Genomic DNA, 26,974 nt, shown 5'->3' on the forward strand with positions numbered 1-26,974 from the left:
TGAATTCAACAAATATTTAATGATAAACTCTGTGCCAGATGTTGTGCTAGGAAGTGGTGGTGCCACAGTGGGGAGACGAGGTCCATACCCTGATGGAGCTCGCAGTGCAGAGAGCCAAGAGAGGGGGCATTGTCCAATCAAGTCACAGCCCAGAGTGACCAAGACATGCTTAGGCCCCCGCTGTCTTCCAGAGAAATCTTCATGTGTGAGGATATGATGGCTGGGTTGGACTCGTTTCTCCTCTCTGAGATCCTACTTTTTCAAGACTGGCTGGTCAAGCAACTTGTGCATTCCTTTGCAGGAAACATGATTCTCACTGACCAGAGACAACTTGAAAGTGGGAGCAGAGATGCCCAGGGATGACCTAGGTGCCTTTTGTTGTCACGAGAACATGAGCATTTGTCCCTTATTCCAGCAGGTTTTTTAGTGACTGGACTGAATGTGCCAAATGTTAAATTTGAGTGGTGTTTCCCTATTTTTTTCTTTTTAGATGTTTCCTACAAAAGGATTAAATGGATGTTTTCATTTTGTTTTGTTTTCAAGTTTCACTAAATTCTTAGAAGCTTTTGAATGGCTTAAAAGTATTTTTAGATTATGCTGAAAGTGGAACCTAATTTTACACCAAAGAAGTTCTTAAAACTTTCTAAAAAAGTCTGATTTTTGTTAATAGAGTCACTTTGGGACTGAGATTTTCTAAGATTCTTTATAGTTTTAAAGAGTCCTAAGATCTACATTATAATCTAAAAGATCTTTATTTGCTTCTGAAATTTCATACACTCTGACCTTCCACACCTTATTCCAACTCTTTCCTGCAGCCTCTGTTTTAACAAGCCACTAACTCCCAAGGATTGACTTTCGTGAGCTTAGCATCTACTGTAGTATTATTGTGACTTCTAAAAACTCATTTTTATTTGTATCAAATCTACTTTTCCATCTATTTATTTTAGAAGACCTAATTTGGTTTTTGAAAGTATGATGTGGTGTCTAGTTTCAAAGATGAACTTGAACAGACCATACTTTCCAGTTCTTACGCTGGGTAGCCCTCTCTTTCATGGATGGTGACCTGGTCTGTGATTTGCTTTAACCAAGAGGATGTGGTGAGAGTGGAGGGGAGCCCATTTCATTTTGAGGGTTTAAGAGGACTGGCAGGTCTGTTTCCTCTTCTTGGAACATTTGCTGTGGGGAGTTCTGGGCTGATATAAAAGTAAATTCACTACTCTGATGGAGCGACCACTCAGAGAAACCACATAAAGGGGCTCTGAGACTACAGGGGGAGGGGGTCAGGTCCAGCTGCTGCCTCATCCTGGTTGAACCTCCAAATGACTGGTCTAGCTGTTATCTGACTTTCACTATGGAAAAGATCGCATGACAGACCAGAAGAAGAACCACCGAGCTGAACCCCACAAGCCACAGAACAGAGGGACAATCAAAGGCCCTAAGTTTTGAGGCAGTTATGCAGCATAGTTAATAATATAGGGCAAATCTGTTAACTGTAAGACTCCAAAAGAAAAGACAGTGAATTGGGCTCCTCCAAATAATTCATACAACTAACCTGAAGAGCTTTTACAGGGTTGCAAGCTTTCAGTGCACTCAGTTTCTAGGCTGGTGAATAGCATTTTTATTCTCAATCAAAGAACTCATCAAAAAGTGGGATTCTTTCTGTCCTGGTCCTCACCAGTGCTTGTGGTTTCTTCTCGCTTTTTCTCAACTCCTCTGAGTCAGAGCTAGAACTGTCCCAGAGAAGCTGGCCCCGTGCCTCTTGTTCACGGAACCACATTTCCATTTTGCCAATTTTCTGGGGACAACAGTCATTCCTTGCTTGGTGTTCTCCCAAATCTTCATTCTGGGAATTTCCTACAAAAAATTTAAAGTTTAAATAGTTTTTTTTTCTCTTAACATTAAATATATCACACACACACACATATACAAACTCAAATATATAAATGAGTTCAACTATATATATATATCTCCGTAGCATTACAAATTTTTTCCTTGTTATTTTAAATTTTTAAAAGTCTTCTGAAAGTCACAAGAACAACACTATAGATACCTATATATCCCAACTCACTGACAACATTTTGTCACACTATTGCCTTCATTATATACACGTATGCACACGTGCATGGTTTTCAGCTGAGCTATTTGAGAAGTAGTTGCAGTTACCCGTTAAGCGCTTTTCCTGCTTAACGACAATACAACTATTACACTTCAAAATTTAACATTGATAGATTACTGTTTTCTAATATATGGCCCACATTCTAATATTCACGACTGTCCCAGTGATGCTCTTTATAGCTGCTTTTTATTTGACTGTTTGTGTTTTAGTTTTTTGACCCAGGATCCAATCTAGGATTACATATTGCATACTCTTCCCTATCTCTTTTCTTTTTTCTCTTCTTTCTCTCCCTCCTCCCCACTCTTCTCTCTCTCTCTCTCCCTCATTCTCACTCTTGATCCCTCCCTTCGCCTTCCTCCAACCCCCTCCATTCACTGTCTTCTTCTTTTTCCCTAACACTGATATTTTTAAAGAATCCAGACTGGACGCCTGGGTGGCTCAGTCAGTTAAGTGGTGCCTTCGGCTCAGGGCATAATCTCAGGGGCCTGGGATCGAGTCCCATATCAGGTTCCCTACTTAGTGGGGAGCCTGCTTCCCCCTTTCCTTCTGCCTGCTACTCTGCCTGTACTCTTTCTTTGTGTGTCAAATAAATAAAATCTTAAAATAATAATAATAATAATAATCCAGATCAATTGTTTTATAGAATGGCCCTAAATCTGGGTTTGTCTGTTTGTGATTAAGGTTAAGCATTTTTGGCAAGAGTATTGCACAGGTAATGTTACCTAGTGCTATTTATTGAACAACTACTATGTGCTAGGTGCACGATACACACTTTTCCTGAACTTTACATCTGCTCTCACATATTAGAATTGCCTGTGAAGACTTTTAGAAATGCAAATGCTTGGGCTACACCCCAGACTTATAGAACTAGGAAGTTCAAAGGATCATACATTTTATTTTACTTTGCAGAAGAGATTTAATCATTTATTTTTTGGCATGGGATCTTATGTCTGTAGCTTTTTATTCAAGCTGCACCCAGTGCCCTTTTAAAATGCACTTCAGGGAGCACCTGTGTGGCTCAGTCAGTTACAGTCCAACTTTTGATTTCATGTCAGGTCATGATCTCGGGGTCATGGGATCAAGCCCCAGGTCTGGCTCCATGCTCAGTGGGGAGTCTGCTTGAGGTTCTCTCTTTCTCTTCCTCTCTCTACCTCTCCTTGCCTGGCTCATGTTCTCTCTCTCTCTCTTTCCCACAAATAAATAAATAAATAAATAAATCTTAAAAAAAAAAAAATGCACTTCAGAACAACAGGTGCCTTACTCAAGCAAGCCTGGACTTTAACAAAACAAAAGCAATGGCCACTTCGGAGCTAGGAAAATCATCCTGAGTCAAAACCCAGAATGTTCCCTCCATCCGTTTGAACCAGCCATAATATTTGGATGCCATCTTAAGGATAATTGTTTATTGAATCTTATGGCATATTTTATTTAAGCCCTTGATAGCTGACATTGCATACTGTTACAGGAGAAAATCAAACATCTCAATGTGAGCATTTCTGCCTTGTGATTTATTAGTTTCCTTTCTGCCTCAGTGAGGGGTTACCCTCTTCCCCTCCTTGAATGTTATTATAATTGTTATTATTGTGCATGCACACAGTAGTGACCAAAAACCATAATTAATTCATGTCTGCAACCCCAATCTCTCTCCTGAGCTACAATACACTTTTTTTTTTGGGGGGGTACGGCTGGACGTTTCCATTTTTACCTCCTGGCAACATGAGAGACTCACCTTTTCTTTCTCTTTCAAACCCATGTTTTCTCCCAGTTACTCTAATTCAGCAAATTGCTCCAGCTTTGCCCCATTGTCTGCCTAGTTCTTCAAGAGTAACCCAAGAAGCCTCCTGGTCTTCTTGCCCTCTCCACACACCCACATCTAGTCCATCACTGAGCTCTGCAAATCCTATCTCTTAAATATAGGCTCCTCTTCCGTCACCCTCTCTCCTGGTCCAAGCACCGTCTCTCACATGCACTTCTATTGTGTCTGTACCACTTGTCTCCTCATGTTCTCTTGCATTCTCCTCTCATCCGTCTTCCACAGGATAGACAGACTGATGCTCTAAATGTAAGCCTGATTGTGTGGTTCCCCTGACCTTTCAATGGCTTCCCATTGTTCTTAAACTCAAGTTCAAATTTCTTATTTGACGCAACTTGCAAGTGTGGGCCTCTGGAGCCATCTCTGATCGCTACTTGAATTTCTCTTTCCCACCCAGTGTCTAGAATCTGCCAGGTTCCTTCCCACTCAAGATCTTTGGCATGTACTGTGACCATTAATAGTTCTGAATGTTTTAGCACCTTGATCCTCACACTTACGTGGATCCCTATCCCCTTGGTCCCCCTACTTCCTGTGTCAGCCTAAATATCCCTCCCTCATGGAAACGTTCCAACTCTGTCAGGTGCTGAGCTCTCCCAGCTATACTGTCGAACTTCTCCTTGTTCATTGTATGTACCGTTGCAAAGCCAAGAACCACACTTATGAATACATGCGTGAACCAGTGAGCCATCAGAGAATTTGGGGAGGCGAGAAGTATTGGTAACTGGGACTGGGAAAGACCAGGTGGTGTAATCATCTCTGCTTTGCAAACGAGCCAAGAACTACTAGAAGCATCACTCAGACTGGAAACAGCAATTTTCTGCTGACTAGAGGCAGGAGCTTTGAAACAGGAAGAGAATATTTGTTGATGGTGAGACCTAATGCAATATTAATAATAGCTTACGTCCCACACCACTCTTGATGTTATGATAATGCAGACCTAAAGTTAGTGCGTGAGACCAATTCACATGTTCAATTTTATCCTTGAGTATCTCTTAAATCATTCATAAAATATTATATACATAGTTCTGTATACATAGCATTAAAGTGTAAGAACTTATCAGCCAGATGTTTTTTACTTGTTGCATTTTTATAAAACCCTGCTTGATTCTCTGGGGGTGTCTAGAGTTCAGGAAAAACAAAAAGAAAAATACGTTTAAAAACCTAAATGGGTTTTGGGTGAGCAAAGGAGAATGTGTCCAATTTCAAAACGAATTTGGGAAGGAAGAAAAGCAACAGAGGCCAGTGGGGGGAAAATAGGGAGTGATTTTAGGTAGTATAAGGATTCTCTAAAGCATTAAAAATGTGTGATGGTGGGCGCCTGGGTGGCTCAGTGGTTAGGCCGCTGCCTTCGGCTCAGGTCATGATCTCAGGGTCCTGGGATGGAGTCCCACATCGGGCTCTCTGCGGGGAGCCTGCTTCCTCCTCTCTCTCTCTCTGCCTGCCTCTCTCTGCCTGCCTCTCTGCCTACTTGTGATTTCTCTCTGTCGAATAAATAAAATCTTTAAAAAAAAAAAATTAAAAAAAAGTGTGATGGTTATATATGTTTTAATACATAAAAGTTTTAGCAAAAGGTATCACCATTGTATCAAACTCAAGATTTCAAGTATTTCATAGACAAGGTTAAATTTAAGACACACACACACACACACACACACACACACACACACACGGGGCACCTAGGTGGCTCAGTGGGTTAAGCCTCTGCCTTCGGCTTGGGTCATGATCTCAGGGTCCTGGGATCGAGCCCCTCATTGGGCTCTCTGCTCAATGGGGAGCCTGCTCCCCCTCCGCCTGCCTCTCTTTGCACTTGCGATCTCTCTGTCAAATAAATAAAATCTTTAAACACACACACACACTCAAACCCTCAGGACACTTTAAAGAAAATAGTAAGTAGTTAATGGTGCTGGTTGCCTTATAAGACATTGTCATTGAAGGTGACAATGTTTTGAAGGGGCCACCTTCCCTGAAGTAGATAGCTATTTTCACTCTAAGACCTCAGTTCCATCCTTCTTCTGTTGTCTGTATTTCCATCCATAGTTTTGGCGCTTTACATTTAAATGCATTTTTATACATATTGGATTAATTTTTCCATAAACCCTACATGGTAGACAAGGTTTTACTCTATTTTACAGATGGGGAGCCTGAAGCTCAGAGAGGTTAAGAGGTTAAGTAAGTAGAGTTTAGTTAAAATCTCTGTCTCTATAGAGAAATAAAGCTGTCTAGACAAATATATAGCTAATGTTTACGGAGAGGCTACTGTGTACCAGGCACCATTCTAGAAACAAAAAGAGGCCCCTGCTCCCATGGAGTTTACATTTAGAAATGTATTTCTTGGGGCTCAAAGGAAGAACTTTGATTTCAAGTTCACTGCTTTTTCTATCCACTACCCTGGATTAGATCATGGCTTCTGGAAAAGGCAGGAGTCACATAGATGTGTTAAATCTCATGAAATAGTCCACCCGAAGAACAATGTTTGCTTTGTGTAAGTTAGGAACAAGTGAGCCATCCTCTAAGTTATAAGTAATTTATTGCATGTTATATGTAATTATTATAGAATTATACAAGTCATGTGTCATTCATTATATAAATAGATACGAAATGTATTTAAAGTGTGTAAATGTAAGATATACGTAAAATTTCATTTTAAACAGTCAGCGTTAAACAAAGACCGACCTTTATCTCATAAGAGACCTGTAACTCTCATCCCACCTTCCCAAAGAGGGAACAAGAATGGGCAAATAACAGCACTCCGTAAGAGGATGTGGGTGCAGCAGAATCTTAATGACCACAACTGGACTAGCAGAAAGCTCCTGTAAATCTATGATCTTGACTTGGTTCCACGTTCAGGAGAAAGCAAAATGAACTAAAAGGAATGAAAGGAAAGATGCTACCTGGGAGTAAGCACAAGGAGTCACTGCTCAAGCACATGCCTATCACGGTGGTGAAATCTAGGCTGGGCCGAGGGGCTGCCTGCTCTCCCCAGATAAGGTCAGGAGTCACTGCCCTCTACTGGCAGACTTTGTTGAGGCTGTCCTGGACAGAGCTCCAAGTCCCTGGATTCCTGATGAGGGTAGGGGTGGGGATGGTGGAGCAGGCCTTTGGAGTCAGAAAGACCGGGCCTTCAATTCTGCTCTGTCACATGACAGCCAGGAGTAACTCCTTCTGGTCCTGCTGTGTGCGGATTTAAGAACAACAATGTATGTTGTCTCATGGCAAGCACTCGACAGACCTCAACCAAAGGGGTGCCTGGGCAGCTCAGCGGGTTAAGCATCCAGCTCTTGGTTTCAGCTCAGGTCACGATCTCAGGGTTGTGAGATCAAGCCCCACGTCTGGCTCCACAGTCAGCTCCGAGCCTGCTTGAGAGTCTCCCTCTCCTCCCCCCCAATTCATGTGCTCTCTCCCTCTAAAATAAATAAATAAATACATCTTTAAACCTTAACTAGAACAAAATGAAGTGGCTTTAAAAAGCCTCAGACATGTAGAGAAACCCTCTTTTCCTCATGCCACCACCCTTCCTGGGCCCCTCCAGATCTGGGGCATCTTCCAAAGATTTTTACCAATGTTGGTTTTTCTTGGCTTGCCTTCAAGAAATGACTCTGGTATCTAACTTCAGCTAAGACATGTTTTGGGGAGTTGTTTTGGCAATATGTTCTAAACTGTAAAACCTGTTTATCTATGTGCCCACATAGCATATTTCATTCTGGCCTGGGGAGTATATAGGTTCAATAGATTCCCCAAGTAGGTTTTCAGTTATTCAGCCTTTTTGTATTTAATTAAGCCTCCTGTTCCTTGGAGCAGGAGCGGTGTGTCTTTCAGCTGGCAACGTGGCCTCTTAGAAGCTCAGTACCTCCAGAAACTCAGCCGGGATTTCTGTGGATCTCTCTGTGGACCGTCCTATTGACAGGGGATGTCACAGCGCCGCCCACCACGTGCATGACCAATATTATGTATTCATAGGGTCGGTTTGCGCTGGGGGAAGATGGACAGGGCAAACGTAATGGGGCTTTAACTGGTGGGAGCACACAGCACTGAGGCTGTGGACAGGGCATCTGTCGGAAGTCTCTGAGCGGTCTGGCCTGGTTGGAGGCGACGTCAGGCACAGGAATGGCTGCAGAGACAGCCACAAAGGTGGGCCAAGAGTGGATCCTGAAGGCTCGGAGTACCAGGGTGAAGAGCTGATTTTTAAAATTTGTATTTACTTCTTATTTTTTAGAGCAGGGAGGGGTAAAGGGAGAGAGAGAGAGAGAGAAGCTAAAGCAACCTCTAACCCCGAGTGGAGCCCTCCACTGGGATCCATCTCACGACCCTGAGATCATGACCCGTGTGGAAATCCAGAGTCTGATGCTTAACCGACTGCGCCACTCTGGGGCCCCCAGGGTGAGGAGTTTATACTGTCCTCAGGCTGATGGAGGCTCGCTGAGGATTTTTATTTTTTTTAGGATTTTATTTATTTATTTGAGAGAGAGAGAGCATGAGCCAGCAGAAGGGTAGAGGGAGAAGCAGACTCCCTGCTGAGTGGGGAGCCTAACGTGGGGCTCCATTCCAGGACCCTGGGATCGTGACCTGAGTGGAAGGCAGACGCTTAACTGACCAAGCCACCCAGGTGCCCCTCACTGAGGATTTTTTTTTAAGCAAGAGAATGATATGGCCACATTGGCATTTTATAAGATTACTTGGCTCTTAGCACTGTGCTTCTGAAACGACTGTAGGAGAGTCACCAGGCATCTTAATAAAATGTGTATCCTGATTCAGGAGGTCCAGAGTGTGGCCTGAAATTCTGCCTTTCTAATAAACTTCCTGATGACGCAGATGCTGCTGGTCTGCGGCCAATACTTTGATGACCAAGTAGAGCCGTGGTTCTTAAACTTAAGGGGTATCAGAAGCACCTAAGGGGGTGTTAAACCTGGATAGCTGGCCTCTGCCCCTGCATTTTCTGATTCCGTCACTCTGGCTGGGACCCATCCACTCTGCAGGTGGTGCTGGTGCTGGTGCCCTGGGCTTGTACCGAGCGCCATCAGGACAGAGGGTTCGTGGAGGAAAGGGAAGATTTGAGGGAGGAACACAGGAGTTGGGAGGCTGGAGCAATAGCCCTGGTGTGACACAATACCCTGTGGGGGGCATCGGGAATGCGGGAAGCTAAGAGTTCAGTGCCCTGTGACATCCACAGGATTTTGGAACCGTCCGGCTGCAAGGAGCGAGAGGAGGAGGGCTGGAAAGGTCACAGGTCTCTGGCCTGAGTGGCTCTGAAAGTAGAGGGCTCACCCACTGAGCAGGAGCAAGTGGAAGTGGGCTTCAGTTTTCAAAGCTCCGAATGAGCCTCTGAGGGCTGCAGGGAAAAAGCGGGGTGGGGGAGGGTGTCTGCGGGCAGCAGACTGGCTGATACCAATTTGATATTTAATAGAAGTCCCTCTGCTTCATTTGCTTTAACCACAAGCTGAGAGGCTCTTTTGCCTCTTCTCTTCCTAGGGACAGAGCCAGGATGGCCACAGTGCATGTGAAGCCCCGGAAACCACTAAAAAGAGACATCTTCTAATAGTGTTTGAGCTTCTGTCTTTTCCTTCCAGCGACCCTAAATTGCATGACACAGCGTGATCCCTACTTTCCAGGAAGTACAATATCAGCAGAAACCCAAGGCTCCTTGCTGTCCATCCACCATCTTTCCCCCTCCCCCCACCCCTGACAGAAGTTTATTTGATGAAATTTTAAAAAACACTTGAAATATTTTATTTTTGCTAAAATAATTTACATGACTGACCTGGACTTCTTCTGTTTAAGGTTTCATCCGGCAACAAGGTTGGAAGGTTCCTGTCATCATTTCTTGGGACGCTTTGAAGGATTTTCTTGGCTTTATGGTCCCTTGGTTTTTGCTTATTACTTCTTGCCTCCCTGGGAAGACTTTTCTTCTGAAAATGATCAGCTGTCATGGATTAGTGTTCTCCCCCTGAGCTCCTGTCACCAGAATAGGTCACCAGACCAGCCACTTTGCAAGTCGCGTGCTTATGTGTACTCTGGTCCCCTAGCCAGAACATAGCTTTCTTTTCCCTATTAGAGGGTATAGAAATTTCTCTATGCACAGTCTAGTTAGGAGAGAGTCTCAAAAAGGCATGGCTTGATTTAAGAGGAGGGCCGTTGTAAAACATTTGTTGGTAGGCCACTGATTTGGGATTGTAGAAGACAGTGATTTTAGGCTTAAATACGAGAGTGAGGAATTTGGAATATGGCAATTCCAGGAGACATTACTGTAAAGGGGTCTGTTACAAGAGCTGGTTCTTGTAGGATAACCCCACGGTGTGGATTATGGAGGATGCCTAGGTATCAAGATAAAGACCGACTCACCCCCTTCTATTTTCCTGAACCAAGACAAGCGATCTAGCCTCATTTTTCTGTTGGAATCAGAATGTCATGAGAGCGATTTATGGCCGTTGGGGAGGGGGGGTTGTTAGGGGGGGTTGGGGGGGAGGAAGTAAAGAAAGAAAAAACAGAAAGACTTGGGACAAAGATTCATCCTTGAGACTCAAAACAAAGAAAAGGCTCAAAAGGTTTGGTGGCAGAAGGGATCTTCCCGATGCTTCCCAGCTCTAGTAGTTGAGGCTTTGGTGCCAATGACCAAATTTAAAATGCTAAGTAAAGCCTGGTGACGGATGCTAAGCCATTCGAGTGCTAGGGCAGTGATTATGTGGAGTAAACGTGGTAAATATGCCAGCCTTCTTCTCTCTTCTCATACTTACCTCTTGTCTGTCACGGTTCATTTCCAGCATTCGCATCTTATGTAAATATTGCCTCTTCCTGGGGTTGAACCCTGGAGTTTGAATCTTCTTTTCCAGTTCCTGCTGGGAAAGATGACACACTCGTTAGAATGGGGTAATTTGTTACTGACTCAGCAATCCACAACTTGTGATTATTCTTTGTTTTTCTTCTTCTTTTTTTTTTTTTTGGACCAAAGTGAGATCTTAATTAGCCATCAGTTATAATCCGTAGAGATCTCTTGTCAAAGAGATGTTAAAGGTAGATCATTGTAGTTCCCCATCGAGTCCTTTGTGTCGCTATCAGTGAATGGAGATTTGCTGTGTGTATAATGCAGTTTTTAAGGTTCGTGTAGGGTTTTGCAAACCTTAAGTGGAACTATGTTTCTGCATCTCATTTTGATGAACTATCGCTTCCCTGTCAATAAATGCTCATTATTGTCTCCCCAGAAATGTGTTCTGGTTGGGTAAGATTAGTCTCTTTCTTACTGCCTCTTCTGCCATCGTCTGGCTATGACATCAGGGGGGAGCCACAGAATAGCTAATGGAACCCATTTCTATAGCCTGGACCCCCATATACCAATATAAGCCCTGGTATATTAGGAAGTCGATTATTTGTGACTTTGGTGATCTCCCCAAATGCATCACAAACCCCGGGGGGACAGTGAAGACAGTTATTAAGGGCAGCCAGGGGTGAAATCACCCTTGTTTGTTACTTGCTGTGGACAGGTGAGGGAAGGGTCCGGCAATCAGATGTGCTCAGTGATACCCTTTTGCTGCCCTGGGGACAGGGACTGTGTTGGCAGTTGCGAGCCTCTGAGGGGACCATCTCTACAGTGCTGCCAGCGTCACAAACCTGGCCTTGACACCTTTTACCAAATCATCCAGCTGTGCAGCAGCGTCTAGCTGGCTGGCCCCAAAATAAATCAGGAGTGGAAAGCGCTGAAAATCTACTACCTCCCAGTTTTCATGTCTGCATGAGGGGAGTCTGCTCAGCAGAATATGACAAATGAATAAAAGGGAAAAGCTCTTCAGAAGACCTTTTCTAAGGATTCTTTTTTTGGTGAGGTTATGGTAAATAAGTTAGGAACACCTCATAGAAATGATTTGCCCTAAAAACTGAGAATGAAGAGAACGGTTTCACCTGAGGAGAAGAATAAAAAGAGAGAGTTACACTAGATTTTTCATAAATTTGAACACTTCTAGAATTAGCAATGTCCAAGGAAAACTCATCTCTCTTACCTGCATCTCCATGTTTTCACTAGGAAGTGGAGAAGGGCCCAGAGTTTACCTCAGAGATGAGAGTATTTGCCAGTTGGAGGCAGGCCTGGGAGAGAACGTATAGCTTTGGGAGGTCCTCACTCTGAATGACTTCATAGTTAGATTTGTCTCTGAGGTCTTCTGTGCAAGGAGTATATGAAAAGAAGAGCCCACCTCCCCCCCACCCCACTACCCACCCCCTCCAGCGAGGGCTGCAGTTCACCTTTGCTTTGTGAGTTGTTCTGGCTTCATGCTGGCTCAGGAGCGTTTCAGAAGTAATTACTTGTGGCAGGTCAATGGGTTCAAGCCTCTAGAAGTCCAACATTTAGAGCATTCAGCATTCCTCATGCCATGAGATGATGAAACATAAAAGCCAGACATTAAACTATCTTAACGCTTTGCAAAAGCAGCACTTATTCCTGAGAGCCCATAGGGATGGCGATTTCAATAAGATTATGGTCATATCTATGCAAAAGACTTTTCAACTTATCCGGATTCTTTCTTGTCCTATTGCTCTGCTGTCAGGGACTTCTTGATCTAAATACGTTAAGAATCCTTTTCTGTCAGCATCAAGGGACCAAGTCCAAAGCTATCGAACAACAAGGGTCTTAGAGTATTAGAGATGAAAGAAGCACCAAGAATTTGTTCTATTCATTTCTTAGGCACCCCGCTGGACTCTTCCAGTTCTTAGGCGAGTGACCTGAATTTAAGATCTCCAGAGAAGTTGGAGATGACTTAAGAAGTAGGAGGAGAATGAGGAGGACACCAAGTGTAAGCACCACTCCCACCTTCGTTCAACACTAAAGGCAAATGATGGTTCATTCTGAGATTAATTTTTATTGCAGTCTGATTGGTTGCATTATCAAGGGGTAGAACTGGAGGCCCGCTTGGCTTTCAAGATGACCAGGGTAAGAAGAGAGTGGCGGCGGGTTGGGGGAGCAGGGAAATAGATGCTGAGTGGCCAGCACTCAAGGCAAGCATGACCTATGCCTCCTGCTACTTCTCTGTAGAACACTTTCCTGGCCTCTGGGCCTGGACCCAAGCCGTTCCAGGGAAAACAACCTACATTCCTTTCTCCTGGCTCAGCCCAAACCTCGCCTGGCAAGGAAGAGGGCAAAGGGTTTGGAGACCAGGAGGAGAGACAAAGGGAAAGAAGTCTTCTTTAGGTTAGGTGTGTGCCTGTGCTAGACAATTTGCACTTGAGCTAGGAAGTAATTCCCTGTTCCATTCTCTCCTTTGGTGTAGAAAGGAGGGGGTTTAACATGAGAACCGTGCAGGGATGTCATGAGAGGTGATGAGGACTAGTAAGAGAAGGGTTTGTCTGGCTCTCTTCTCTGCTGGGAGAATGGGACCTGCTGGTATAAAGAGGTAGCCGCCGACCAGACCAGAAGCTTTGGGGAATAGAGACCCAGGGGAAAGAGTTATCCAGGCACCTGTGAGAAGAAGAATTAGCAGTGACCAGAGGGGGTAATCAGGCTCTGAGGGGAGGACAAGGAAATGCTTGTGCCATTCCCTGACTTGGTTCAGGATCTAGTTCTTTCTGGTGATGAGGCCCTTGAACCTTCACAGTTGCCCTTGTCTGTCACACCCAGGGTCAAAAATGTCATCTGGTTTAATCCTCTCATGAACCCGGTGGGTAATTATGATGACTCCTCATTGTTGAGAGGTTAATAATTGTCCAAGGTTGCACAGATAGAAAATGGCAACTCTAGAATTCAAATTCAGGTTTATCCAGTTCCAAATACCATGCACCTTCCTCTTCTGCTTGTTCCTAAACCTGGTTTATCATCAGAATCTCCTGGAATTAAACACACACACACACACACACACACACACACACACACACCCAAAACCCTGGGTTATTCACTGGGAATTATGATTCAACAGGTCTAGAATATGTTCTGGGAATGAATATACACATTACATATATAAATAATAAACTTTAATTTTTAAGGAAGATCAGGTTCATATCAAAACTGTAAAGTACAGAGAGTTCCCAGATACTCCCTGCCCCCACATGTGCCTACCCTCCTGCACTATCCACATCCCTTACCAGAGCAGTACATCTGTTACAATGGATAAACCCACATTCACACATTCACACATTATCACTGAAAGTCCATTGTTTAAATTAGGGTTCACTCTTGGTGTTGTACAGTCTATAAATTTGGACAAATGTATAATGACATGTAACAACCAATGTAGTATCCTACAGAATAATTTCATTGCTCTAAAAATCCTTTGTGTTTTGTCCATTCATCTCTCTCTTCCTCCCCTTACCCCCTGGCAACAACTGATCTTTTTACTGTCTCTGTTGTTTTATCTTCTCTGAAATGTCAGTATTTTTGGAATCATACAGTATATAGCCTTCTCAGATTGGCTTCTTTCAATTAATACACACTTAAATTTTCTCCAGATAGGTGCCCTGTGTGGTTCAGTTGGTTAAGTCTGACTCTTGATTTTGGCTCAAGTCATGATCTTAGGGTGATGAGATCGAGCCCCATGTTGGGCTCTATGCTCAGCATGGAGTCTGCTTCTCTGTCTCTCTCTTGGCCTCTCACTTTGCTCATTCTCCCCCTACCCCTCTCTAAAATAAGCAAATAAGTCTTTAAGCTTTCTCCACATATTTTCATAGCTTGGCAGTTAATTTCTTTTTTAGTGCTGAATAATATTCCATGATATGGATGTACCACAATATCTTCATCCATTCCTCTCCTAAGGACATTCAGTTACACCCAAATTTTGGAAATTATGAATAAAGCTGCCACCCTCATCCCTGTGCAGGTCTTGTGTGGACATCAATTTTCAATTCATTTGGTCAAATACTAAGGCTCACAACTGCTGGGTTATATGGGAAGAGTATGTTTAGTTTTATAAGAAGTTCCTGCTGTTCCACATCCTTCCAACATTTGGTGTTGTCAGTGTTCTGGATTTTGGCTACTCTAACATGTGTATAGTGGTATCTCATTCATTATTATTTTAATTTCCAGTTCCCTGATGACATATGATGTTGAACATATTTTCATATGCTTGCTAGCCCTCTTTGATTGTCTCTACTTGCCTTCTTACTATCTTGAAATTACCTTCTGCAGAGCAAAAGGTTTTAATTTCAATGAGGTCAAGCTTCTCAGTTTGTTTTTTTGGAATGTATTTCCAGGGCAATCTGATGATTTTCTAAGTTGAGGTCCACTGGCTTCCATACTGCCTCAAATGAATAAAGGAACTACATCAGAGTAGACCACAGGGTATTTATTTGTGGTGCATTATTAAAAATTTGAGTCTGAAGACGCCAGCTATTTAAATATTTTCAGCTACTTAAAATAATCTATCTATAAATTCTTAGATTCGGGTTTTTCTTTGAAAATATAAATATATGTTCTTCTATTTTCAGCCTCATTTTAATTAAACCTATAATTCTGATAAAGGTTAAAGAGTAGGTGTCTTTTAGAGCCCTCTCCAGGCAATTACTCTCTTCCTGGCCTTTCAAAAGAATTGAAGAATCACACTACTGCACCACATAGGGCACTAGATGGCAGCAACTAACATTGCAAGTAGGATCCCTCCCAGAAGTACTTGCACTTGGCCTGAGAAGCACCGTGGAAAAAATGTTGGCTGCTTGGCTTCTCTAAACAAACCAACCAGTCAAATGAGATTGCCCCAGAATTCTGGGTTCATATCAATGTTCCTTTTGCCAGCTTGGGATGTAAACTGCCTCACCTCATCACCTTCAGAGAGAATACAAGGGAAGGAATGACTGGAGAACTGGTATGGTAGAATGACCTTTTTTTTTTTTTTTTTTTTAAATCTCATGTTATAAAAAATGTATTATCTGCCTAAAGGTTTCTGGGTTATTTGGCTTCTCAAGTGAAACAAACGGTCAGGCCAATCAGTTGAAGTGTCAGCTGGGAAACTCCGAAGACTGGAGATTCAAACAAACGGAAGTTACTGAGCTTCGTGATCCACTAGCCTGAGTTGGTTGCTTCTGTGTAGTAGCAGGAGGGGAAAGATGGGCAGGAGAAGCTCAAGGAAATTGTAAATTTTGATTGGCACCAGGACTTAAGCATGTATGTCCTTTAAGGGTCTCAGAAGAAGGTAAAGGTGTCCAGAGCAGCCTTGAAGCAAGAAATCATGAGCCCAGGGAGGAATTTTTGATCAAGGTATTGCAATGAGTTCACATTTCAGTAACTTTCTTTGCTCCAAACATCTAGCAGTAAAAAATAAAACATAAAGCCAAAATAAATGTGGTTGGGCTCTAGTACAAGATATATATATCTCCATGGACCAGAAAACAAACAGAAATACATACTTAGTGGAAGCTGATCCATTAAGGCATTTGGGGCTCCTGATGGCAGTGAGTTATTTCTAGAGATTGAAAGGGACCTAAAAATGCTCCATGTAAGATGGAAAACTAGAGCCAGGATCACAGCTTGACATGAAGGGCTGAGCTGTTCTCTACCTTTTTACCCAGTACAAGAGAGCTGCATCAAAATGGAAGTTGGAAGATCTGTTTTACAAGCATTATCAGAATGTTGAATATTAAGAATATTAAGCAGCCATAAAAAAGGATGAGATCTTGCCATTTGCTCCAACATGGATAGACTTAGAGAGTATCGCATTAAGTGAAGTAAGTCAGACTGAGAAAGACGAAAACCATGATTTCACTCAAGATATTCAAAATAGGAGGGTAAACCCCCCTGATATTATTTTGATGGTCAACATTGTCTTGCTTAGGCTACAGCCTCTGGTTAGTCAAACACTAATCTAGGTGTTGCTGTGACATTATTTTGTAGAAGTGATTAAAGTCCATAACCATTTAACTTTTATTCTTAAAGATTTTATTTATTTTGAGAGAGAGAGAGAGGGCACAAAAGCAGGGGGAGGGGCAGAGACAGAGGGAGAGACAGAACCTCAAGCAGACTCCATGCTGAGCATGGAGCCCAACACTGGGCTCGATCTCAGGACCCTGAAATTACTATCCAAGTTGAAATCAAGACTTGGACACTTAGCTGACTGGGCCACCCAGGCTCCCGCATAATCATTTGACTTAAAGTCAGGAAGATTATTTTAGATAACCTGGGTGGGCCTAGTTTAATCAGTTGAAAGGTCTTAAGGGCAAAGCTGAGTCATCCCTGAAGAATAGAAAATTCTACTTATGGACGGCAGCTTCAGGTGCAGTTGCAGCCTGACCTCCCTGATGGCCTGCCCTGTGGTTTTGGACTTGCCCTGTCCGTCTCCAGAATCAGGTAAGCCAATTCTTTGCAATATGATACACACACACACACACACACACACACACACACACACACATATATATATATATATATGTATATATAATCTCCTTCTACTGGTTTTGTTTCTCTGGTTGAACATTGACTAATATGGGTACCTAGAAACGAACCTAAAAAAAACCTTACACAAAACCCCTGTGGAGAAATTATGAAATGTTATTAAAAGATCTAAAAGAAAATCGGAGTAAATGGAGATTAACCAAAGTGTGTGGTTTAGAAGACTCGGTATTATAAATGTGGTGAATTTTTCCCCAATTAATTGATGAATGCATTTCAGTCAAAACGTTAGCCAAGTTTTTAATGGACTTAATAAAAAGATTGAGACTTCTTATGGAAGAGCAAAGCACCCTAAATAACAAAGATAATTCCGAAAAGGAAAAATAAAACGACTTGCTGTATTAGATATTAAAACTTAAAGATACATAATTAAGACAGTGCGGAATTCCTATGGAGATACACAAATAAACCAATGCAACAGAAGAGAGAGCCTGAAAACAGACTCAGGAAGCTCTGGAAACTGAATATAGGACAGAAGTAACTTTTTAAATCAATGGTCAAAGAAGCATGACTCCATAAAGAGTGTTGGGTCAATAGGTTATTTAAATAAAAAAAAGTAAAATTAAATTCCAAATTCACACCTGCACATAAGTTAATTTCAGACAGATTAAGACCTAAATGTGAAAAGGCAAATATTATAAATTTCAGAAAGAAATAAATAAGAGGAGCACCTGGGTGGCTCAATTGGTTAAGCATCTGCTTTCAGCTCAGGTCACGGTCCTTGGGGGTCCTGGGATCAAGCCCTGAGGTAGGCTCCCCACCCAGTGGGGTGTCTGCTTCTCCCTCTGCTCCTCCCCCTGCTTGTGCTAGCTCTCTCTTACTCACTCTCTCAAATAAATAAATAAAATATCTTAAAAAAAGAAATAAAGAAGAATATCTTTATGACCTTGGGAAAAATAAAAATTTCTTAGACAATATACAAGAAATACAAAACATAAACACTACGATTGAGAAATTTGACATTTGAAGTGGAAATCTTTGTGTCCACACACACATAGGCAAAATGAAAAGGCAAGCCATAGATGGAGAAAAGATATTTGCAACACATGGAACTAACAAAGGGCTAGATCGGAGACATATAAAGCACTCTCACAAATCACAAAGAAACAAATAACTGAAAATGGGCAAAGAGTTAGAAAAGACAAGGAAAGGGAAACGTTTGTGACAAATTACATAATACTGAAAACAGCACAATGAAGCTGTCCAGGTAGGAACAGCCCTCCTTATCTCTCACTAGCAGGGTTTATACTCATCTTTCCCCCTTTGTATTCATTCATTTGATATTTATTCAACTCATATTTATTGATCATCTATTACATGCCAGATACTGTTCTAGACACTTAGATACATTAGTGAAGACAAGCGACAAAAATCTCTGCCTGTGTGAAAAATAATATCCTAATACTGGCTGGGAGGTGATGAACAAAATACACAATGAATGTACTAGAAGTGAATTGTTTGGTGTGTTTGAAGTCAATGCTCTGAGGAAAGAAAAGATAATGGTGGCTGATGGGAACCAGGATTGCCAGGTTAAGAGTAAGTGACAACTGTCATGAGGTTATCATGAGAAGCCTGTTGAACGGTGAGATTTAAGCAAATCTTGGGAGATGAAGGAGGAAGTCATCCCAGGAAATCACATTACAGGGGGCCTTGTTGGGGGGGGGGTGTCCCACCTTAGGTGGGACCAGAGATAGTTGGATGAGAAGGTAAATCAGGCCAGGAGGGACAGTTGAGATAAACTTTTCAACACGAGATGAGCACATTGGGTTCAGAGTTCCCTGGCAGAGGCTCTCAGAATTCAGCAGTTGGGAGTTGGAGAACTTTAGTTCATGACCCGCACTTTACTTGAGAAGTAGATGTTTAGGAAGTGGAGAGTGCCAAACGTGCAACTCAAATTATTTAGGATGCAATTAGATTTGGTTTAATAATTAAAAATACTTTTAGAATTTTCTTTGGCAGAGATTAGGCTATTAATTAGCATGTCATGGGAACCCAGCATTTATTATTCTCTCAAAAACCCATTTGTGGTGGAAAATGTGCTGAGCCTCATTTGTGAAGATAATTATAGCTGATATCTTTGGGAGTGTTTGCCAAGTTCCCAGTGGTTTCCCTTTTCTCTGGGAGCTGCTTCCAGAATTTATTGGGACGGGGGAGGGGGGACGTCTCTGACCACACTTCTACTGCGTGAGCATCTCCTCTGGTCATAGCTTATTGGAACAGAACTGGAATCACGAGCAAAGCTGAGCCAGTAAGATCTTTTCTCCCAGGAATTTTGAATTGGAGCCAAGAGAGCCAGGCTGCTCTGTCTGTCTGATTCCTGAATGCAAATTCAGGAATTGAGGGTGGCCCTATTTCACCAAGTGGTCTTGAGGAGCAGAGAAAGTCGACTCGCAGGAAGAATAAAGTATATGCACAGAGAAGAGCTCAGGGGAGACACAGAGGGAGTTGTGCCTTTCAGGTTCCAAGGCAAAGCTGTTACCTGAAGTCCAACTGCCTCCCAGCTCTTGGGTTCAACAAACACTCCTGTAACTCATGACATTGGCAGCTAGCCAATCAGACTTACAATTCAGGGATGCTAAAGGTCTGCGATAGCAGGGAGAATGCATTTTGATTTTTATTCCCACCATGGATAATGGGGCTCGTTGTCATTCATTCACCATTCATTCATAAGCCTTTTTGAGGCTGCATATTAAGTGTCAGTGGCTGAAGATAGAAGACAGAATAAGACACAGTCTTTGCACTCAAATAATTCATTTGCCTTGGTTTTTAAGGCGGTTGGTTAGAATGTGGGGATACAGTCTTTGGCTCTGAAACACCAAAGTTCTCCTTTTGAGCTTGAACTGATTTGAGAATCAAAGCCTAACTTTAGTGGCTTTTAAGTTTAGATGGATATATAAAAAGTACTTTGTGAACCTCAGACTGCTACACAAATCCTTTTCACTGCTTGTAGTAATATCTCCTACTTGAGTTATTCAGTTGCTGACCCAGGAACACATATTAAGCACACTCCTTTAAAGAGGTGCATCTGATTGGAAGAAAACATAAGTTTTTAAATTGTCCAGTGTAGCTAGAGATTTCGCTCAAAGGTTTTAAAATTATGTATCAATTTGACATAATTATCCCTTGTTTTTTATTTAAGTCAAAATGTTTTGAGGTTTCCAATATTCTGGGAAAAATGCCTTATTTGTGAACAAATGATATAATCATTTCCAACAACAACTTTGAGCCTCTGGAGAAGACAGGTAAACAAAAACCAACTGAAGCAGAAATAATCTCCAACAAATGAGCTCATATACCTCTGGGATTTGTCCAGATGTCTGGGTGAATTGTGTAGCAGTTGGGATTTTGTTCCAATTCCTTTTTCTTTTTCTTTCCCCCCCAGTTCCTTTTTTCAAATGTCAGTGATGGATCCTGCTCACAGGAAAGCCCAAATAACCCCTTCTCTTAGCTGATGCCTATTTTCAAGGATCCACTCAGATCTCTTTCCCCTTTTAGGATGAGTGTTCTTAGAATTTATAGCTCCCTAGAGGGAATTCATTAAATATTTATTAAGGTGAATGCATTTAAAGTTCTTGCTTTGCTGCCTTGGAATCCAATGTCCTCAATTGCAACAACCAGTTAACATTTAAAACAATGGAAGGTTATAATGGGATAGAAGGTCTGTAGAGATCAATGATGCTGATGGTTAAGAGCATGGGCTTTGGAGATTTGGTTGATACCTGACCTCCACTATCCTTGAGCAAGTTACTTAATTCTCTAAACCTCATGTAGTAAGCGAAGATAATACTTCTTTTCTCCTAGAGGTGTAGGAAGGTTAAATGATTGACATTGATCAAGTTATGCAGAGTGTATCTGACTTGAAGTAGGTGCTCATTAAATAGTCCTAGCTATTATGATTGTTATTATTGTTCGTTGTAAGTAACTTCTCCATAGTCCTCTAGCTCATCAGTGCAAAATGCAGGTCTTTTGAATCCCATGATGCCTGTGTCTTTGATGCTATGTTTCCTTCTGTTGGTGGTGGTCTTAAAAATGAAATCATTACAAAAGGAAATCCTAAAGAAGTAAGGTCTTAGCAACTGACAACATTCCCTTTATAACAACATTCTTATTCTTATTAACTTAGTAATTTTCAATATCCCTCCTTTATGATTAGAGTTAAAAAGGGATGTTACCATGAAATCCAAGAAATTCTTTATGAATCCTTTTAAATTCATCTTACTTGAAGTCTTCGGGGTGGATGCCTTTTAATAATACTTGTTTCTCCGTGTTCCAGTGGAATGTCAAAATACATGGCCCTGGGTACTTGAAGGATTGGGAGAGAAATAAAAACAGACCATAAACAAATTGGCTATTAAATTAGGCTAATCATTAGACTTTGTTAATAAAGTTCAGTACATTTTTAGTTATATATTTCCAACCTATATGTTGAATGTGGAGATAAAACACATAGGCAGAGGTCCTAAATGAATAACAAAATATTAGCCTAGGCCCAGGATTTAATTTCTGCTTTCCTCATTTCTTCTCTGGATTTATATTAGATGGAATTCATATTGGATTTATATTAAAAGGCATTGGAGAAATTACCAATGTATTGAGTACAAATATTGTTCAAACACAGAAGTTGGTCTGGAAAATGGGAACTTTTTTGTTTGTCTTAATTTCATGAAATCTCTCCAAAATAAATTTGGGAAATCAGATAAAATACACTTTTAAGAATTGAAAAGAAGTTTTCTTTTCAGATGAAACAGATGTATGGTAGATAGATAGATGGGTAGATATTACATACAGAGATGGTTATAAAAAAATGGAGCATGAGTTTGTGATAGGAGTATGCAGTGTTTAGCATTGTATGTTTCCAATTAAATAGTTCTCCCAGCTAGGGAAAGAAATGCTCACAAGTTGCCCTATAATACAACATATCAATATTCTTTCCTGATGAAGTGAGCCTGCACTACGGAAATAAGCTTTGTTAGGAAACAGAGCTAGGACTGAAGAGGTCCATTATGGGCTTTATTTTTTAGTTTGAGTACCCTGGAGCATTAGGACATCTACCATGATCAACGCTGCATGAAGAAAATCTTGTGTTTTCCTCGTAGTAATCGGAAGCATTCTAATTTCTAGGTTGTTGCACAGACCATTCTACAATTTCACTTTGCATTCTAAATGGAAAACTCCCTGCATAATTATATGTTTCTATCCTTACAGCCATTTGAATGACCACCTTAAAAACTTCACCATGTTGATTTTTTCTTTCAAAAGATGCTGGTATATTGAACAAGACAGAAACAACAGTAATGACAACAAAAACAATTTTTGATTAAAAAATGTAAGTTTTTCTGGCAACATTTTTTTCAGCAGCCTGGCTAGTCCTTATTTTTATACTATGACTTGAATAATAACACTTCATTATTTAATTTGATTCATTCCAAATGGTAGATAGAGGCTGTGTCAGGCAGTTATATTTTTACCCTTGATTTATAGATGAAGGGAGTTGTTGCAGTAATTTTCCCTAACTCATACAATTTGGCATTTGGTAGAGCTGAGTCAGAATATGGGTTTCTTAAAATTAGCGATCAGAAATTTCGCCATCCCTTTTTTTTTGTTTGTTTGTTTTTTGTTTTTTTAAGAGAGAGTGAGAGAGAGAGAATGAGAGGGGAGAAGGTCAGAGGGAGAAGCAGACTCCCCATGGAGCTGGGAGCCCGATGTGGGACTCGATCCTTGGACTCTGGGATCATGACCTGAGCCGAAGGCAGTTGCTTAACCAACTGAGCCACCCAGGCAGCCCCTCTTTGTTATTTTTAATGTGACTTTGTCTAAATAAGAATATTTTGAAAATATTTTCAAAATAATATTTTCAGGTGGGACTCTAAAGCATTAAAATCAGTTTTCAATCAGTTTTCACTCTTCAGTTGCCAGAATCTTAAAACTCTGGATGTATGGTTGGGATTTAAAAAATAATAATAATAAAGGAACTCTTCAATGAATGTGGGGAAAAAATCCCCATTCCCATGCTTAGGAAGTTGGAGACATAAAAATAGGCCATATACCAGTCAAAGGTTGTTCGTTCTACAGAAAGAGCCATGAGAATCAGTCTGGGTGAGATCCACCAGATACAGAAAGAGGATATAAGGCTTTCTGGATAAGTTGACCAGTAATGGGAACTTGTTTGTGTTATTGATCCAGAATATAAAGAATAAAATTACATAGATATATACATATGCATGCATTATATACTTGTATTTCTCTTCCCAAGTTAGCATCACTGTTTAATTATCCTTGTGGTTGACATAAAAATTTTACATATCTTATAAAATATCCCGAGATAATTTATAGCCACTTCAGGCTCAGAGCTTCCAATCCTCATGGGGGAAAATTCTCCTCATTCGGCAGATGACAGAACTTAGTTCAGATTCTGCATGAAGAATGTGGGTTTGGGGAGGGGGTGACTCATTCTCTCATCTGTACTGCAGTAAATCAATTCTGTTTGGGGTGGTTTCCAAATTCACATTAGGATGAATTCACTCCTAAAGTGTTGCTTTCAAAACAACAAAGCCTGATGCACTCAGTGGTACTGGAGAGAATGATTTAAATTTAGAATCCAACTGAAACATATGATTGTCATAATTTATCACATTTTATCTATATAATTTTAATCGCCTGGCAAAGCTAGGTATAAACATTGAAAGCACTGTAAACTAAGCTGAAACAGAATGATTTTTTTCCTTCTCGTGTGGAATGGTAAAAAGCCTTCGGTGAGCAGTTTACACACCAGTTCCAGGGCACCCGGAGCTCTCGACGAACGCGTACCCTCGAGCTGAAAGATGTCCCCTTACATTTCAGCAATTTTGGAAACTTCCTGGTACGACTGTGGGGACAGACAGTGTCCCCACAGTCAAGTGTCTCTGTCCATAGCTTCTGTTGGCCCAAATCCACCCACCTCACGGTAGGTGCCACACGTACCTGCGGAATATCTTCCACACCAGGTCTCCCGGAGAGGTGGCAGCTGCCATTCTAGAGCTTTCTTTGGGTCCTGCAGCCTTGCGAACAGGTAGGAACTCTTTTCTTCCAGATTCTGATTGAGCGCCAAGTCCACGGGGCTGGCAGAGGGAGCCTCTTCCTCTTTGTCTTGCAAGGGAGCTACTTTGGTCACCCGAGGGTGAGCCTTAGAGTGGCTCAGGCCCATTTCACGCTAACAACATTCAAAGCACAACCATGAGGGAAGTGGTTTGGGGCCTTGAACTGAGCTCGTCCTCATTAAGGTATGTCAGAATTTTACCTCAGCTCCACAAAGCACTTCATGGCATCTTTCTAGCTTTCTTTCACCACACAGTAAACCCTCTGGCCACTGCCCGGGAGGATGGTTTCCATGGAGATGTCCCTTCAACTCCTCCTCTGCTATTTCAGACCCAAAGAATCCAGTTAAACATTGACTCGGTTATGCTACTTTCTGAAAGACTCAGGGGTAGGAACGAAGCCACGGTTGATCATTAAACAAATCTCTAACACCAGGAAGGCCATTAACAGGGAGGGAGAGCGGAGGTTTAACGAAGCCTTAAACTTGACTCTTTGATTGCGCATGCCCTTCAATGCCATCATTGAGAGCTACCAACTGATAATAGCTAAATCACTGTCAGAGGCAAAGGGATGTATGCTAATCATCGTTTGTGATTTCATTTTAATTGAGGAATTTCTTTTCTGAATAGGATCAGTAACAGCGGGAGTGGCTAAAATAATCTTATTTTTCTTTCAATACCTTGAATTGCCTTTGAAGGGATTAATACATTGCAGGAGGGCACGGAGACAGTAGAATTTCTTTCCTGGAGAAAAGGGGGGCAACTTTTTCTTCTTTTTTGATGTATAGTTAAGATATAATTTTGTATTAGATTTAGGTGTACAACATAGTGATTCCAACGATTCTGTACATTACACTATTCTCACCACGATAAGCATAGTTACCATCTGTCACCATACAAGGTTACTAGAATGTTCTTGGTTATATTCCCTATGCTGTACTTTTCATTCCCGTGACTTATTGATTTTCTGTCTGAAAGTTTGTACCTCTTCCTCCCCTTGGCCTATTTCACTCATTCTCCCAACCCTCTCTCTTTCAGGAAGCTTCAGCAAGTTTGTTCTCTGTTTTATGATTCTGTTTTTGTTTTTTGTTTGTTTATTTGTTCTGTTTTTTAGATTCTGCATATCAGTGAAATCATAGGATATTTGTCTTTCTCTGTCTGACTTGATTCTCTTAGCCCAACATGCTCCAGCTTCATGTGCGTTGTTGCGAATGACAAGGTCTGATCCTTTTCTTTCTTTTTTTAATTTTAATTTTTTGTGTGATCTGATTCTTTTTTATGATTACAATTCCATTGTGTGTGTCTGTGCATGTGTATACCTCCTTTATCCAACCATCTATTGATAGACACTTGGGGAGCTGCTTCCAAATCTTGGCTATTGTAAATGCTGCTGCAATAAACATAGCGGTGTGTGTATCTTTTTGAATTAGTGTTTTCTCTTTCTTTGAATAAATACCCAGGGGACAAACTTCTTGAATAGATGGTTCAAATAAACCTTGAGTTTTCAAAGGTAGCTTATTAACAGTGCTTTAAAAATAGACAAAAAAGATTGGAAGAAAAGGTGTTGAAATGTTAAGCAGTGACTTTTGAATGGGATTATGGGTGATTCTTATTTTATTTTTCATACTTAGAAACAAAACTCGCTTTCAAGTGTTAATTGCTCACGATCACATATTATGTTTTCATCATTTCCCTTTTGAGAAGTTCATAGAAATATATTTTTTTATCTTTGCCAAATCTGCTAAGAGGCTGATGTGGATTTAGAAAGTCTTGCTAGCCAACAGACTTCATCTCAGAAGATATCTGAGTTTAATTTTTTCCTGCTTACTTCCTTTGTATTTTACACACAATTTTCTCTGTGTCAGAGGCTTGTAAGAAAGACTCACATATTAAAAGTATCTGTAAACAAAATTACCTCTGGCAACTAATTATAAAGATTAAAATCCTTGAACAAGATCTTTTATTTCTGGATACAATCAGTTTAAGTATTTCTAAGGGCAGAGGAAGTATTGCAAACAACTGGATTACTAGAAATTATGCTGGAAATGGTGGACTTCATGGATGTGGACCAGTGAGAAGGATTTTTGCTCTCAATTTTCACTTTTTTATTATTTAATTTCAAGAGATTGTATCTGTGGAGAATATGAGCTTTGTGGGGGGAGTTGGCTACTTGTTGAGGAAATGATCAAAGCAGTGGACTTATACTGTGTTTTGTTTCTCTTTTTATTATGAACCCCTACTAAGCTTTATAATTTGCATAGATTACTTGACCATTCCATGCCTCAATATCCTCATCTGTAAAATGGGATTAATAATCATACTTCATGAGGAATGAATCAGTTGATTCCATGTACAGCTCTATGAATAATACCTAATATATGCTAAGCTCTCAGTAAATATTAGTCAGTATTCTCCTTCTCCCAAGAATGTAGTGCATGTAATAGGAGAGTCCTTATTACTTATTGGTCAGAATCCATTAAAATAGACATATTCCTGTCGAAAGCAGTTTACATTAAAGTAGACATATCTCTGCCTAAGCAGTTTACACCTAAGTATAGAAAAGACCAATGAGGAAAGGGTACATTAGCTGAGTCTATTCAATGGAGAAGACAGTGGTGTTTAAG

General features: G+C 41.1%; 1 protein-coding gene across 4 annotated transcripts; it reads right to left on the reverse strand.

Annotated features, from left to right (window-relative positions):
* On the reverse strand, positions 1 to 24,652 carry CCDC198 (coiled-coil domain containing 198). Of its 4 annotated transcripts, none has more exons than XM_059182185.1 (6): positions 24,238 to 24,652; positions 21,497 to 21,579; positions 12,156 to 12,242; positions 10,658 to 10,756; positions 9,685 to 9,832; positions 1 to 1,854 (listed from the first exon to the last, which is right to left on the reverse strand). In XM_059182185.1, the coding sequence occupies exons 1-6, from the start codon at positions 24,458 to 24,460 to the stop codon at positions 1,625 to 1,627; spliced, it is 870 nt and encodes a 289-aa protein (XP_059038168.1). In that variant the 5' UTR covers positions 24,461 to 24,652; the 3' UTR covers positions 1 to 1,624. The 4 variants fall into 4 exon arrangements, with proteins under 4 accessions (XP_059038168.1, XP_059038167.1, XP_059038169.1 ...); XM_059182184.1 differs by having other exon boundaries at positions 10,658 to 10,759; XM_059182186.1 differs by having other exon boundaries at positions 10,658 to 10,759; positions 21,497 to 21,572; positions 24,238 to 24,423.
* Positions 24,653 to 26,974: the final 2,322 nt, after the last annotated feature.

The sequence above is a fragment of the Mustela lutreola genome, chromosome 7 (genome assembly GCF_030435805.1).
Source record: "Mustela lutreola isolate mMusLut2 chromosome 7, mMusLut2.pri, whole genome shotgun sequence".
In the NCBI taxonomy this organism is placed as follows: Eukaryota; Metazoa; Chordata; class Mammalia; order Carnivora; family Mustelidae; genus Mustela; species Mustela lutreola.